Raw genomic sequence first — 15,526 nt, forward strand, 5'->3', positions numbered from 1 at the left:
TGAAATGTTTTATTTTCAAAGAAACATATTCCTGAGTGTTTTTCTCCCCATACATGTGATTGAAAGTTCTTCCACACCGACTTTGGCAGCTGCGAAAATCATTGCAAGCATTATATACCAAGCAATATACAGTCTTCTACACCATATGCTTGAAAAAAAATCCAAACGAATTCAAACGTTAAGCTAATTTCACTTAGCAAATTGCACTGTGGTGGGTAGGCCAAAATGCACTAGAAACCTATACCGGACAGTTAAATGCCATCAAAATAGGCAGGCTCAAGACATATACCTAGTGGCATGGAGTGACACTACAATAAATAATGTGTTATTGGTTCTAGTAGAATACTGTTTCTTTTATTTTTATTATTTGGCGACAAATATTTCTCACTTATAGAAAATTTGAACAACTAGAGATTTATTTCTTTTTTTCTTTATTACATTTTTTACTCTCATAATGTTAAAATGGATTTACGGATATAAAAAAATAAATAACAGTAACATAAAAACGTGGATCATGTGTACAATATTGACTGCCATAATTACAGACCTTCTGATTCACAACTAGGCAAATTACGGTCGTGTGCATTTGAGGGAAATGAATATTTTGCATTTTAATTCTGTTTACGGACGCGAGGCGAAACAGCCAATGAGAGCAGAGTAGGATGGTATTTTTGTGAGAGCTGGGTACTGTTTATAATTACGTATCATAAATGGCAGCATACATCCATTGCTCAGGTAATTCCTGCTTTAAAAATAAGTAATGACTATTATATGCAAAACTTTACTAGCCATAAATGCAATTAAATATATATATATTTCTCACTTCAACTTTATTATAATATATTATTCTAACCTAAATTAATTTATATACTGAGTCATTCTTTCATTCAACTGTAGCGGAATAATTACCATATAATTACAGTAAAAACCTATATTCACAATATTACCAATACAATATTCGGATACATCACGAAATTTCGTTACCTAAAATTAATGCATAAGAATTCAATGGTGAACCATTTCGCACAGGTGCTGGCGCACAGTCATCAGTGTAGCCTTCTAAGCACTCGCTTGCGTTTTTTAATCGTAACTATGTATATTGTAAAGTGTGAATTCTAAACAAATACAACGTTCATACGGCACACATTTTCTGCCATGTGACAACTACAGAATTATCACACACAAATTATGAGGCTGTCCTGTAATGTTTTCCAGTGTATTTAGATACACCTGTATTTTCCCGAACAGTAAAAATGAAAATTGGACAATATTCGTGACTACAGAATTGGATCGCATTAAGTTTAGCAACCCCCCCCCCCTCCCTAAAGGTCATTGTAAATAATGACGTAACGGAAAGAAGTAAGAATATAGATAAGGAAATATTGTTATGTTCTGGTTTCGCAGACCGTTGTTCAAAATAATAAAATGCGAAAGCATGGTTCTGGAATGAAGGCAATCGATGAAAGTTTCAATCTGTGATCATGTGTGGAGTACACTTCAAACCAGGGACATGTATTTTTCGAAAATAAGATTTCAAGAAATGCTGACAGTTAAAAAAAACTGTAGCATTGTCCGTGTTTCGTGATTGCGTGAGTTTCTTTCAAGTACATCTTACTGTCATTCACACCAATCACAGTAATTCAGTGCGGAAGCAAACGCGTCCTGAGTGGCCCTGTCAAATAAGGCAACGACTTCTCTTACGCACGGCCGCCTATTACAAGGAAGACATAGCTATCGCGGGGAAAGAAAAAAAAACATATTTCAGTCTAATGGGCGTTCAGATTTTTTTTTTCTCGCGGAAAATGCCCTCGCCTACTTAATGCGCGTTTCACAATGACGCGGGAACGTAAAAACGGAAACGGATCACGTAACCGCAAGGTATTCACGTTTCACTATCGACCCGTCGCTTCCACGGTGCACAGAAACGTAACAAATGGGAACCGATGAAATTAATTTTACGAATTATTAACCAAATTAAAAAAAAAGAGATACAGGACCCAACACATTTGAGATTTAAATATATAGTAAAATAAACCACAAAGAGATGATATTACATTATATATATCCTGTACTTGAATCTGTTTTTTTTTAAACATATTTAAAACGCAAACAAACATGACAACCACCACGGCCAAATACTCTGCTTCTGTTGGCCAAAAAGAGTAACGTAAAACGGAAGAGCTGGGCATTATCGTGCTTCGGCCCGCTCTACAACGATACGGAAACGGAGACGTATCACGTAAGCGGAGACTGATCTCACGGCACAGCGTTCCTTACAATAGCTCGGCAATGCTTGAGCTCTTCCGTTTACGTTGCCCCGCGCGACCAATAGAAGCCGAGTACTTGGCTGATGCGGTGGTAGCCATGTTTGTTTGACTTCTAAAAACGTTAAAAATTGTATCAAGTATAAGAATATCTAGTGTTCTGTTATTACTTAGTAGTTTATTTTTTTATTACATATGTAAATTCTGCCCATGCTATTATTTTGAGGCAAAATGTATTTTTTGATCAAATTAATCTTTCGTTACCTTGAAATGCAATCTCGTTGGTTGTCATTTGTTACGTTTCCGTGCATCGTGGAAGCAGTAGACGTGATATCCGTCTACGTTTCCGTGCCGTTGCAGCACGGGCCTTATCCTTTACGGGTTCCGTTCGTTTACGTGTTGTGTGCCTGCTTCCGTGTCATCATTGTGTAACGGGGTTTTTAATGGATTCGCTCGATGCTTTTTTTTTCACGAGCACGGGAGGCATGCAAGCATTTGTTTTGTCTTTCTGACGACGTTCGGACGAATAACCGCCATCGCGTGTGCCGCTTTCCAAGTTCGCGGTAAACAGCCGAGGTTCTTGTTTCGAAAAAAAAAAAAAAAAAAAAAAAACACTTGCGGGAAATTCTTGTGTACACATCATCAAGGTTGCAATGGCAAATGTGCCAAGTTAAAAAAAAAAAAGGAGGAAGAAGAAAGCAAAAGCTATGTCTTGTGAAAACACTGGACAATGTAGAGATGTGAGCGGGAAAATTATTTCGTGGAAGGAATTAGTTACAAAAATATCACAAGGGGTCGTTACCACAATGCCGAAATAACCATAACGCCGAATGTCAAAATTGACCACAACGCCGACAGCTAGAAAACTGCTGTGTACCCCAACGCCGAAATAACAAATGAATGAATTTGTGTGTGTTTCTTAAATTAATGTACCTTAACGCCGAAATACCACAATCAAACCTAACCTTACCTAACCTAACCTAGCGTAATATAACCTAACCTAGCGTAATATAACCTAACCTAACTTAACCTAGCCTATCCTAGCCTAGCCTAACCTAACCTAACCTAACCTAACCTAGCCTAACCTAACCTAACCTAGCCTAGCCTAACCTAACCTAGTCTAACCTAATCTAACCTTTGTGGCAGTCCTGCAATGGCATTTTTCGGCGTAAGTGTATTTCGGCGTTGTGGTACACAGCAGTTTTCTAGCTGTCGGCGTTGTGGTCAATTTGGCATTTCGGCGTTGTGGTGCGTCCCCTATCACAAGCACACGGGAACACAGTGGGCTGAACACAAAAGGTAAATTCAGACAAACATCGACCTTTTACAACCACAGCGACGGACAGAGGAACCCAGCGATTGATACTGAACAGACAGTAACCTGGAAAAACACACCGATAATTTGAGACCGGAAAAATTCGCGAATTCATCTCGCGATAGGCTAAAATACAAATAGTTATACCTCAGTGCTGCCTCTGCCATTGGCTCGCAACTCACCTGGATGACTCTGGGCCGATGAGAAACACCCAACCAAAGCTTTATCGAATCACAGGCTGCTACGTTGGGGCGTCTCACAAGACAGCAGCCAATGGGTGGGTGACATTTGACCGAGAGTACGTATAACTATGGCGTTCATCCTACAGGACATTGTACCCGCGAATTTTTCCGGTCCCTACAGATAATACAGTCACGCGTGTACGGACCCAGCGATGAAATCAAACAGGTGTTCTGACCGCACAGACTAGCACAATAGCCTTCCTAAGGCGGTTCTTTTTGTCCGAAGAAGTTTACTTTGTTCGTCTGTGATGTAACATTGTTCTAACTACTTTCACGGAATTCTCCATGCTGTCTATACATTATCATTTGACATTGGCCGAGTTTGGCATGATTTCTCTCTGTGTGTGGATTCATATGTCTTCGTCCATTCATTGGGGTTACTCTGTGACATACAGTGCAAACTAGAATTAGCGTCTGTTCAAATTAGTGATTTTAATCATCCGAAAAGTGTGGACCGCGCTAAAGAGGAACACTGTCGAGCTATGAAAGTGACTGCAAATTGTTTCTCAACAATTGTGTGTGGGGGGGGGGGGGGAGATACACGACAAGGGTCATCAATACCCTTAAGGGGATTGTAGCCGCGTAGAAGGCGAACATATCAACGACGTTTCGGTCGACGTTGCAGTCGCAATCATCAGGGTAGCAGTTAAAGTTCTGAGATTATTGCCAATTCTCCCGCCTCTTGATACTATCGCCTGAGAGAGAAGTATTTCCTGGTTGGCTGCAGCTGTGTGCCAACCAGAGCCTTCCCTTCTTCTGTTTGGCCTACAACAGGGACCTGCAGAGCGGATATACAACAAACTCAAGGACGAATTATTAAGGTAAGCATATAAAACCAAATCACGTTAAAATCTGTAGATAATTGAAGTAAACGTAAAGTACTAGCTGCTTATACACAATAGTGATGTACAAATACAAATAAATATGGTTATATGATAATAATTGCGGAACATTATAATCATGTACGTGAACTGTATTACACCAAAAAGTAACTAAATACACAATAAAAAAAAATTTAATTTTATAAAACAAATGTACAGCAGTTTACATAGCACATAAAGCATAGACCCCAACACTGAAGTGTAGTGATTTTCCGACAAATTTATGTAGATGTATCATGTGGTGTAGCACTTTAAGAGCTACACTGAATTTTTTTTTTTGTAAATAGAACATAAATATTCATTTAAAATTCCATATGTTTGTAAATTTATAAATCTACACGAAAACAAATTCATCGCTTAAAAAAATTGGGTTCGCAGTAATACTGGGTTTGGATTCAATTGTTTTCCTACCCGATGGACGACCAAGTTCGTCCGTGAAACTTGGTTCGTTAGTACCCGCTAACTGGCGAATAGCGGGGAACATGGTTTGCGTGAACTAAGTTCGGCGTAGGTACCATGTTCCCCTGTGTGTAGTCCGCTGAAAGAGGGAAACAAAAATAACTCTCCTTAAATCTAGCGCACAAAAGAAAAACATTATCTGTACTTTTACAAAAAGATACCTTTGGAAATCAGTTGCCAAGAAATAGATACTGTAACTTTGTACAACACATGACTATGGTTATTTTTTTGCATATATGAAGTATGCTTATTCACATAACAGTGAGTATTTCTTACGAAAATTTGCGCTTAATTGTATATTTTAATTTATTTGTCATTCAAGCATTTTTTTCTAAACCGTGGAAAAGTTAATCGAATATTTAGTAATTGGACTTTATTTCGTTTTATTATGCTTATTAACGTGCAGTTAATAAATTAAAACTATTCAGAGACCGGATTGCGAATAACTTTAACTATTGGAGGTACCAAGACAACACAAAGTATAAATGCCCGCGCAAGAATACGAACCCAGTGTTACTGCGAACACTATTCTGTAGTTTACAAAAATATCTGTAATTTTACATAAATATTTGTTACATTCACAAAAAAAATTAGAGTGTGGAATAAAACCACCTATAATTTTTGTGAGCGTAAACTAAAATTTCAATAAATAAATAAAACACTATACATTTTTTTTGTAAAATTTACATATATATGTTAATAGCCAAAAGAAAAGAAACTTTTTCTGGCAGAATTTTCCGTACTTCTTTTAAACTGCGGGAAATTTTTAAGCGGTCTCTCAAATTTCAACTCGTTATAAATTGGTGAATGTAAATTTAAAAAAAAAAACTGCTGCCGTTACCCTATCAAATGTTTAAAATGTTCTCATCGGGAGGGAAGCTTGTATTTCGGGAAGATATTCATTCTATCGAAAGGAAAAAAAATAATAGCAAAACTGGGTCGGCATTAACGTAAGAAGTAGTCACGTATTCCAAAATTATACCCCAACCACACCACGTCGATTCCAGATAGAGATAACGTCCTAGATGCATAAACTTAACTAGTTCTTGGCCTTGGCTTTGTCTTGTCTATTTTCTAGCGAGCGCTAATGGCACACGACAAAAAAATATTCTTGATACCCATTACTGCTCTAGATCGAACAAGGTTTCATTACTTTATTTTTTTTCTTTTAGTTCACACCAATAGCCAGCGCCTAATAAAAACCAGTCCTTGACATCCAAGGTAACTGCATTAATTTGGTTTCTCAAGTAGTCTTCGCAGAAGCATTTTCGATAATTATTCACGTTGTCTTCTATTTGTTTATTGTTTTCTGTTGTGCCCACGACTTCGTACGCATGGACAGAATAATTCACACGTTTTATTTATATCGGAAAAAGAGATTATATAGTAAAGTTAAAGTTACTTTAAATATCAGATAATATATTCTAAAATAATGTTTATTATATTAGCACTCACAGTGCTATGTGTTTAATTCTGCGTTGAAGGCTAATGCTTTAAGGAAATAAATTTTTGGGGTATACCGTATCATCATCAGATTTCAGGAACCGTTAGAGATATCAAAATAAAATAAGCACTAAAATATTTTAAGTTCATATCATTTATTTAAATTTCCACTTTACTATATCAGCATGTTTTAAGTTCAATAATTTCGTACAGTCAGAGATACAGACCGACTATTTTTTTACGACATATTTGTTTTAAACATGATGTCAGTTCTTATGGGTAAACTATGGAAACCTGTTGTACAGTTCAAAATCCAACAAAGAAAAAATTCCTCTCTGTAACTTTTCGAAAAATGGTTCGTTCCGGAGATATTTCACATTGTGTGTTTTTCAAACTTTCAAATAATTTACAGTTTAAAAGAGCTTATAGTTTCAAAATGCTGAAGTTATGACCAACCAGTTATATCGTTTGAAAGAGTGTTAAGATTGGCGTCAGAAAACCTTGTTTTCAATACTCAGAGTAACTTTAAAAGTTGGTCCTAAATCAGTTCGAACATTCGGAAATTAAAAAAAAAAAAAATTAAAATTATGAAAACTTTTGTACATTTATTTAGTTTTCAAACCATTTTTACAAAATCTTAATCTGATGTACTTTACATTGGCATATCCAGTTGTGAAAATAACGTTGCAGTAGGATTGGAAAATTATAATTTAAGGTTAGAAAACGCAGTTTAAATTGAAATTATTGATGGTGGGAAGAGGAATAATAACAGCTTGTTGGTAAATTAAACAAGGACTCTTTTTTTACATTAATTAATCAAATGGTTCTTCGCGAATGGAAACGGTAAACTTTCCGGTCTACAAATACATTCTCTTCGGTCTACTGGGAGGCCTCGAGGGATAGCCTACAGTTCACAGAGATGAAAGCCACAACTAAAATCCGAGCAGTTCCGAAGTTAACCAAAGTAAAATTTTAGAATACGCTTTTTTTGGTCAAAGTAATAAATAATAGTTCTTTATTATCCCCCCCCCCCGGGTAAGTTAGGTTAGGTTACGTGACTAAAATATAATGAATGTTGATTAAGTTATGTTAGAGTTATTTAAAATACTATATGACTGTAAAATATATGAAGGTGATTTTTTTTAAGAGTGATCGTTAAACTTCGGAGAATTTCGGAACCACTCGGGTGTGGCTCACAACCCTGTGAACTTGAAGGCTTCCCCGTGCCGAGTTTTGCCAGCCAAAGAAGGAAACCGGTAATGAGAGAGAGAGCGGAAAAAAAAAATTATTTTGGCGTCGAAATTTTGTATACATCTTTTTTTCCCCATTACTTATGAGAGCGCATGTGTGCTAGGCGACGTTGTTTACACCTTCCCCCGCACACGTAAACAAGACCCCGTGTGTTTACGATGCGACGGCAAGGCCGCTAGGACACGTGCGAGAACGTCAAACAACGGCAAAAAAATTATTAGCAGTTTTTATCGTGCGTTTTAAAAAAAATACATACACCAAGACGTTATATAGCTAAGGGCGCTGCAGCAAGAGTGACTTGCAGCGAGAGGTACTTGAAGAAGAAATGCGCCTACCTTACGTCATGCTGATTAAGGTAAAGTCGGGCTTTCTTTGATAATTTGTTAATTTGGCGGAACCACCGTGGAAAAAAAAAAGTTAACGAAATAACACCCGAAATTTGTATTTTCTTTCATAACTAATGCCCGTGGATTGTTAGAGGAAATGAGCGTTTAGAAATTCCTATTTAAATCTGAGGAGGTTTGGTTTTTTTGCATCTGTTGGCGATGGTTGCAAAGAAAAAAAAGGGTTAGACAAGGTTAGCTTCATTAAAAGAACAATGTTTCATACTTACGTAGGCCTGTTTAATAATTTATGAGAAATTAAATATTTCGTTGTTATGCGTCTTATTTCAATGCCTGCAGATTTGTTTCCACCCCACAATTTCCGTCGACATCTGAAACGGCACAGACATAAGCTATGAACAAAAATACCCTTGTATTAAGTTTTTGTTCCTTTAAAAGGTAGCACTGCTATTGTAGTTCAGTTGCCGACCTTCGTAGCACAGTCCATTAGCGTACTCAGGATTTTTTTTTTCGGGGGTGTCAGTCCAGATTTTTAAGAAAAACTCCATAGACGGTAAAATTTAATTTTTACGATAATATATAAAATAGCACAGACTTTTCTTCGGTAATTTTTATTTTTTCCCCCATATTTTATTCTACAAAGTGACCTATAAAAACAACAAATATCATTACATATTACTTAAAAGCAAAAAAAAAAAAAAACTTAATTAAAAATTCCGTTAACTGGGAACTTGGGGAACGTATGATATTTTAGTTAGGTTAGTTTCAAAGTGGTCCTTGGCTGACCAAGCTGAATTTAAAAAAAAAAACTACTAAGCTGGAATAAAATTTAACTTAGTAGAAAAATCTCTCTAATTTATTTTATTCCAATGAATTTATTTACTTCTTAAGTAGGTAAATAAATATAATAGGAGCGAATTTCATTTTTAAAAATTGGGCCATTAAATGTTTGTAATTTGTACGCAGTTTTTATTTCAATTAACGTAAGTATGTTTGCAGTACAATAGTTATAAACCTGCACAATACATAGAATAAGTAACGTACTGCACTGTTACTACTGAAGTTGCCTGGCTTCTGGGTTGTAGCTGCGTCCAAGGCGAATACATCACCAATGTTTCGGTCGACATTGCAGTCGCTGTCATCAGGGCGGAGTTACCTACTGAGGTTATCACATTTTCTCCTGCCTTTTTGACGTGACGTCTAATAAATCGATGAACGCCGGCTGCACGCACGAAAAAGTGTCATGTTACGCTCATTGTTCCGTTACGCTGTGTTCCGTTACGCTGTCGGCGAGTGCAGTAATAATAGGTTATGTTACAATTGACTAAAAAATTATGGTGATTCATATAATTGATGATAGATATTTTATTACAGTTTATTTGTATGAAAACTTGTTCATAATTATATTTAAACTTTATAGCTAAACGCCAGTTTTTAAAATTAATTACAAGTCATCTACACGTGAACTGTTTCGTCGACTGTTTATAAAGTGAAGTGAAAAGTTAATGCGGTTTTCATTGCTTATTACTGCAACAATTTCGGCAATAAAGGTTAATTATTCTTGCATTTTAAAAATCTGATTACTAGTTTAATTTCAAGTGTTTATTCTTTTATTATTAAAATAAAAATGATTCCATTTTATTCATAAAAGTATGCAATCATTTCATCAACGTTTTGTTGTGACGTTGTCACGTTAAACTATCGTCCGTAAACCGACTTTACAGACAACCAAATTTTAATACTCTCATCTGAGAGGGGAGTTCTTTTTCCCGATTGCCTGCAGCTGTGGTTGGCCTTTATCATCACTGGTGGCGCCTGCCCCAATCCACCACGTCACATTGGGACTCCTCAGTCCCCCAGGGAACCCGTGGTCCGGTGAAGGACCATCCACTGGGACTCTCCTAGCTGTTTCGGCTGCATCGCCTCTCTCCGCGTCAGCTCTTCCCAGCTTGCTCCAAGGCCACAGGAGCACCGCCGCCAAGGGCACAAGCTATCCTGGACCGACAGAGGAAACCTCGGCGGGGATCCACTCACAAGAAGGATCATCCCGCATCGCTGCCAGCTCAGGCGGCGTCCAGCGCCTGCCGTCAGTGCAGTTGGCATACTCTTGCACAGGGGCGTAGGAACCGGGGAGGACAGGGGGGACGTGTCCCCCTGAACTTTTTGGGTGGAGGGGACTGTCCCCCCCCCCCCCCCAACTTTCTAGACCGTGATATTTTTATTTTATAATATTATTCTGCCCAACTTTATTTGTAATTTCTTCACTCATCAAATTTCATCTTAAGGAAACAATAATAATTTTAACATCGATGTATCCAATGGTTGGATTCAAAAATTGCTTAAAAAGCGCTATTTTGCACTTTTAAAATCAAAATTTTCCGGTGGAGGACCCCCGGACCCCCCGTCTTAGTAAGAGGGGAATGGGTTTACATGACATCAAAATCATTATTTGTCCCCCCCCCCCCCCAACTTTATGAACACAGCTACGCCAATGCTCTTGTGGACCTCGGAATTATCTCCGTCTCTCCCCTGGCCGACACCAGGGGCTTACAGCCGTTCAAGGTCTTGGCGCACATGAACCCGTCTACGGCGCGCTGGACTCCTTTATCCACCAGCCTTGGACTTTTCACTCAACTGAGAAAAGTCCTAAATATGAATTCTCGAAAAAAAAATATATATATATATATATCCACATGACTTAGAACTGTCAGAAGTTAGACCGACGATAACTCAGGGGCGGCATTCCTAAGACATTCGGGTGAGGTAGCGAATGAGCACAACATTGTTGGGACACAACTGTAACCTAACTCATGGGCCGTATTCCAGAACGTGTCCAAACCCAATCCCTGTTAGGTAACGGAAAAGCAACCGTTTTAATAAACTGTTCCCTGCGCGAGGCTAGAAACGGATTTCAAATGCATTCTAGCTGGACGTTTGGAAACCATCGATACATTTGTAACGCCAAAAAAAATCCTACAGCAGCATCGCGCAAATGTTGTGATGTAATTTTAATTTTTTTTATTACTTTTAAGGTTGCGTTTATCGGGTTGTTATGACAATTAAATTTAATAAATGTATTACAGGATAGTTTCGCTATCATAAAGTTTCATTTGGCACACCAACACGCTTGGTGCGTCTCTCGATGACCACAAAAAATGACTATGTGCGAGTTAATGGTCGAAGATGCAGTTCAGCCATCTGGACTAAATCAAAGAAAAAGCGATCTCTGCGAATGTGTGGAATCTGGGCAACAGAACGGAACAGATATAACACCGAAACCTGTTCCCTAAAAATAAGGGGCTGGCCGTGTCCTATCGTGAACTAGGAATATGTAGCGACAGTAAAAATTCGCGGGTTCAATGGCCTCTGGGATGAACTCCATAGTTCTACGTACACTCGGTCAAATGCCACCCACTCATTGGCTGCTGTCTTGTGAGACGTCCCAACGTAGCAGCCTATGATTCGATAAAGCTTTAGTCGGATGTTTCTCGTTGGCCCAGAGTCATCCAGGTGAGTTGTGAGCCAATGACAGAGGCAGCAGTGAGGTATAACTATTTGTATTTTAGCCTATCACGAAATGAATTTGCAAATTTTTCCGGTCTATAGGAATATGGTTAGGGTACTGGTGTAGCATATTCAACACCTAAACCCGTATTTTTAAGTCTTGGAATACCGGCCTTAGATAAACTTTACTCTGAAACACACAACTTAGAAACGTCGTAACTTAGTAAATCATAATTTAGAAACACAATTTTAAACTGTCATAGCTTAAAAACACATAACTAGAGACCGAAAAAAATTTGCGCATTCATTTCGCGATAGGCTAACAGTCAAACCAGTATACCTTCGTACAGCTTCTACGATTGGCCCACATTTTACCTGGGGGAACTGTGAGAATATGGGAAACTCTAAACCAAGAAAGTGCCGAATTACGGACAGCCTAGTTGAGACGTCTCACGCGTCAGCAGCCAATGAACAGGTGTCATTTCCCCGAGTATGTAAAGTACTGTGGAGTCTATCCTAGAGGTCAACGAACAGGCAAAAATTTTCAAGTCCCTAACTATGATCCGTGTGCTTAAAGTAGAAAAGTTCCTGCAATAATCCCAGTCGACCACGATGCTAAAAAGTTTTTTAACACACATCTGGTCTGAAAATGTTTTCGCGGATAGTACATTGGCCCCTAATCATGAGTCTATTTTTATTTCGAATCTTTGCTGAAGCTGCAGATAGTGTGATTCCGGGATCCACACATAACTTAGAAACACACAAATTAGAACAGTCATAACTAGAGACCGGAAAAATTCGCGGTTTCATTTCGTGATAGGCTAGAATCCAAATGCGTTTAGCTTTCTACTGCTTCAATATTGGACCACAGTTTACTTGCAGGACTTTGAGCCAATGAATAACGAAAGAAGTTTCAAATCACAAGCCTTCCAGTTGACAGTCCTCACGCGTCAGCAGCCAATGCAAAGATGTGATTTTTTCCGAGTAGGTACATAATAGGATCGTGGAGTCTATCCTAGAGGTCATTGAAACCGCGAATTTTTCCAGTCCCTAGTCATAACATGGAATTATAGGGAAAAAAAAATAAATTCCACAAGACTTAGAACTGTCAAGTTATAACGATAATAACTTAGAAACACGCAACTTAGAACCGTCACAACTTAGAAACACGCAACTTAGAACCGTCACAACTCAGAAACACGCAACTTAGTACCGTCACAACTTAGAAACACGCAACTTAGAACCATCACAACTTAGAAACACGCAACTTAGTACCGTCGCAACTTAGAAACGCGCAACTTAGAACAGCAATAAGTCGGTCGTGTGCTGTGTGTGTGAGTGGGGATGTGGTTCCCGCAGGTGTTGGCGTGCCTGCTGTGCGCGCTGGGCCCCGCGCTGTCCCAGGACGGCAGCGCCGCGCTCGGCCGCGCCCACAACTACGGCGGCGAGCAGGCCTACCACACGGTCGAGGACTCGCACTCGGTCAGCGTGAAGAACTCGCGCACACACGTCAGCGGCGGCGGGCGGGCGTCCGGCTCCGAGGCGACGGCGTCTACGTCGACCACGACGTCGGGCGCCGCCGGCCCTCCTCCTCCTCCTCCTCCTCCTCCTCCTCCTCCTCCTCCTCCTCCTCCCCTGTCCCCGGCGCACACCCGCCCGCACCTCTGGCAGCACGCCTTCCCGAGCGTCTCCTGGTACTACCCTTACCAGCACCCCTACTCCCCTCGCAGCGCCCGCAACCCTCGCTACTACTGAAGAGCGGTGTCTGCCCTACAGCATCATCCACAGACACGATGACATCGGATCTGCAGTTCGTGATTTTCCATCACAAAAGAAAATGACATGGAAAAATCCCCCATAGCTTCCCTATGTGCTCGAATGAGAAGACTGCTGCGCGCCGGTTCAGAGACGATGCCTGCGAGCGTTGCGGTCGTCATCCCGACACACTAACACACACACACACACCTATGGTTAGACGGAAAAAACAGACACGACGTTTCAGTCAGGAAGTTAGTTTTTGAGACATCATCGGCTGCATCGAGAGGCTTGGTGAAACCGTCAACAGCACCAAACCGCTCTCTTCTCTTCCTTTCGGTCGTTTTCCTCAGGAGCTAAGCCCTAATCGCGAGTGTTTAGGCTGTAGCCATCCGACCCATCAGCCACGCGGGCCCGTTCTGCAATGCCACGTAAACGGAGACTGATCAGGCGGAACGATACACTGTCACGTCCGCTGCTTCCACAATTTGCATGGAAAACGTAACAAACGAACAACCACGTGAACTGCATTTCAAGGTTACGAAATATTGATTTAATTAAATATAGCTATATATTGCTTCGATATCATAGCACGGGCAGAATTTTCATACATGATGAAAATAAACTACAAAGTAATAATAAAAAAACTAGTTATTCTTGTACTTGAAACAATGTTTAATGTATTTAGGCATAAACAATCATGGCTACCATCGCTCTATTGGTCGCACGGAGCAACGTAAAAGGAACGTAAGAACTCGGCATTGCCGATCTGTTCCGTGCGATCCGTCTCCGTTTACGTGTCACTGTGGTGCGGTCGGGGCAGCTAACCCCAGACACCTTAGCAGAAGTTTCTGATTGTTCACTCGTTCGACACGATTCAATCTTTAGACAGAAACTGAGGACCACACTCTTAATCAAGTTACCCAACCTTAATAAACACACCTTAATCAAGAGTCTTGTGTAGTGCGGCCTATACATTAACCTTAGAGCGCATATCAATAAAAAAAAATCCTGGTTTGTAATTTAGAATAATTTAACCATTGATCTATAAACACACACAAGTTCGCCATTTTTTAATATTTCTAAATATTTAAATTTTTTCATAATCTTTGAGAGGTTTATTGAAAGTTTTCAGATCCTAACAGATTAACTTGCCATTGATCACGGATTGTGTACTCTTTGTTAAATCTATACGCCGATTAATCAATTATCACGTGTAATCCCCTTCTGTAAGCTGACCATGCCTTTCTTCTTTCCAACACATTCCACTTAAAAGTAATTTTTCATTGGTAATTCTGTGTATGGTGATGGCTTTTTAGCATTGTGGTCATAAAGTGTACTGTTACTGTGTGTAATTTTTTTTTTAAATTAAACGATTTATCAAATTGTTTTGTCTCATTTCAGAACTATACGCAGTTTTTTAACCAGTGGGTTAAAAATCCTCCTAGTAATGTATTTTTAGTTGGAATTGACATAGTTACCACAAAAGGTCAATCATCAATCCTCATTGAGGAGTTTACGGTAGCAAGGAATCAAGAGTGACTAAAATTACTTAACGCTCCTGTATATTGCAGGGAGGGAAACTTGTTGTGCAGGAAGTTTTTGACCAGTTATAAGGTTGGTGTTGGAAGAAAAATAAATTACATCTGCTTTATCTTCTTGTGTTTTCAAGCTTCAATTAGTTGACTTCTCTAATACAAATGCTGAATATTCACAGGGGCCTGATTAACCCTTAGGCTAATTAGGCTGCAGCCTATGGCGCGAGGATCGAAGGGGGGGGGGGGGGCGCTGAAATCGTGTTTTCGCATGTACTATTAATATAGCATGATTGAATCTACCCTACATATTTCAACTAGACCGAGACAAAACACTAAAACTAAATGCGCTGTGAACTGAAAAAAGCTCGGGACTCCCTGATTTTAACAATAAATTTTGAAATTTTAAAAAGGCGCACGTAAAACAAACACTGACTTGTCACCTGGCGGGGGCGCGTCCTCATAATTGAATTGGTCCTTGCAAAAAGGGATTCAGTCCACCAATTTTTTTTTCTTCGACAAACTATGTACAA

General features: G+C 39.3%; 1 protein-coding gene across 1 annotated transcript; it reads left to right on the forward strand.

The window, feature by feature from the left end:
• The first annotated feature begins 8,164 nt into the window (after window positions 1–8,164).
• On the forward strand, window positions 8,165–15,045 carry LOC134538346 (WASH complex subunit 1-like). Its single transcript, XM_063379589.1, has 2 exons — window positions 8,165–8,210; window positions 13,063–15,045. The coding sequence occupies exons 1-2, from the start codon at window positions 8,181–8,183 to the stop codon at window positions 13,456–13,458; spliced, it is 426 nt and encodes a 141-aa protein (XP_063235659.1). The 5' UTR covers window positions 8,165–8,180; the 3' UTR covers window positions 13,459–15,045.
• Window positions 15,046–15,526: the final 481 nt, after the last annotated feature.

This window comes from Bacillus rossius, chromosome 13 (genome assembly GCF_032445375.1).
Source record: "Bacillus rossius redtenbacheri isolate Brsri chromosome 13, Brsri_v3, whole genome shotgun sequence".
NCBI classification, from domain to species: domain Eukaryota; kingdom Metazoa; phylum Arthropoda; class Insecta; order Phasmatodea; family Bacillidae; genus Bacillus; species Bacillus rossius.

What these genes read in the sequence shown, in the direction of transcription:
- LOC134538346 (XM_063379589.1), top strand. Translation starts at nt 8,181, where the DNA reads ATGCGCCTACCTTACGTCATGCTGATTAAG. An exon ending in CTTACGTCATGCTGATTAAG is followed by an intron (nt 8,211 to 13,062) that starts GTAAAGTCGGGC and finishes TGGTTCCCGCAG; the next exon opens with GTGTTGGCGTGCCTGCTGTG.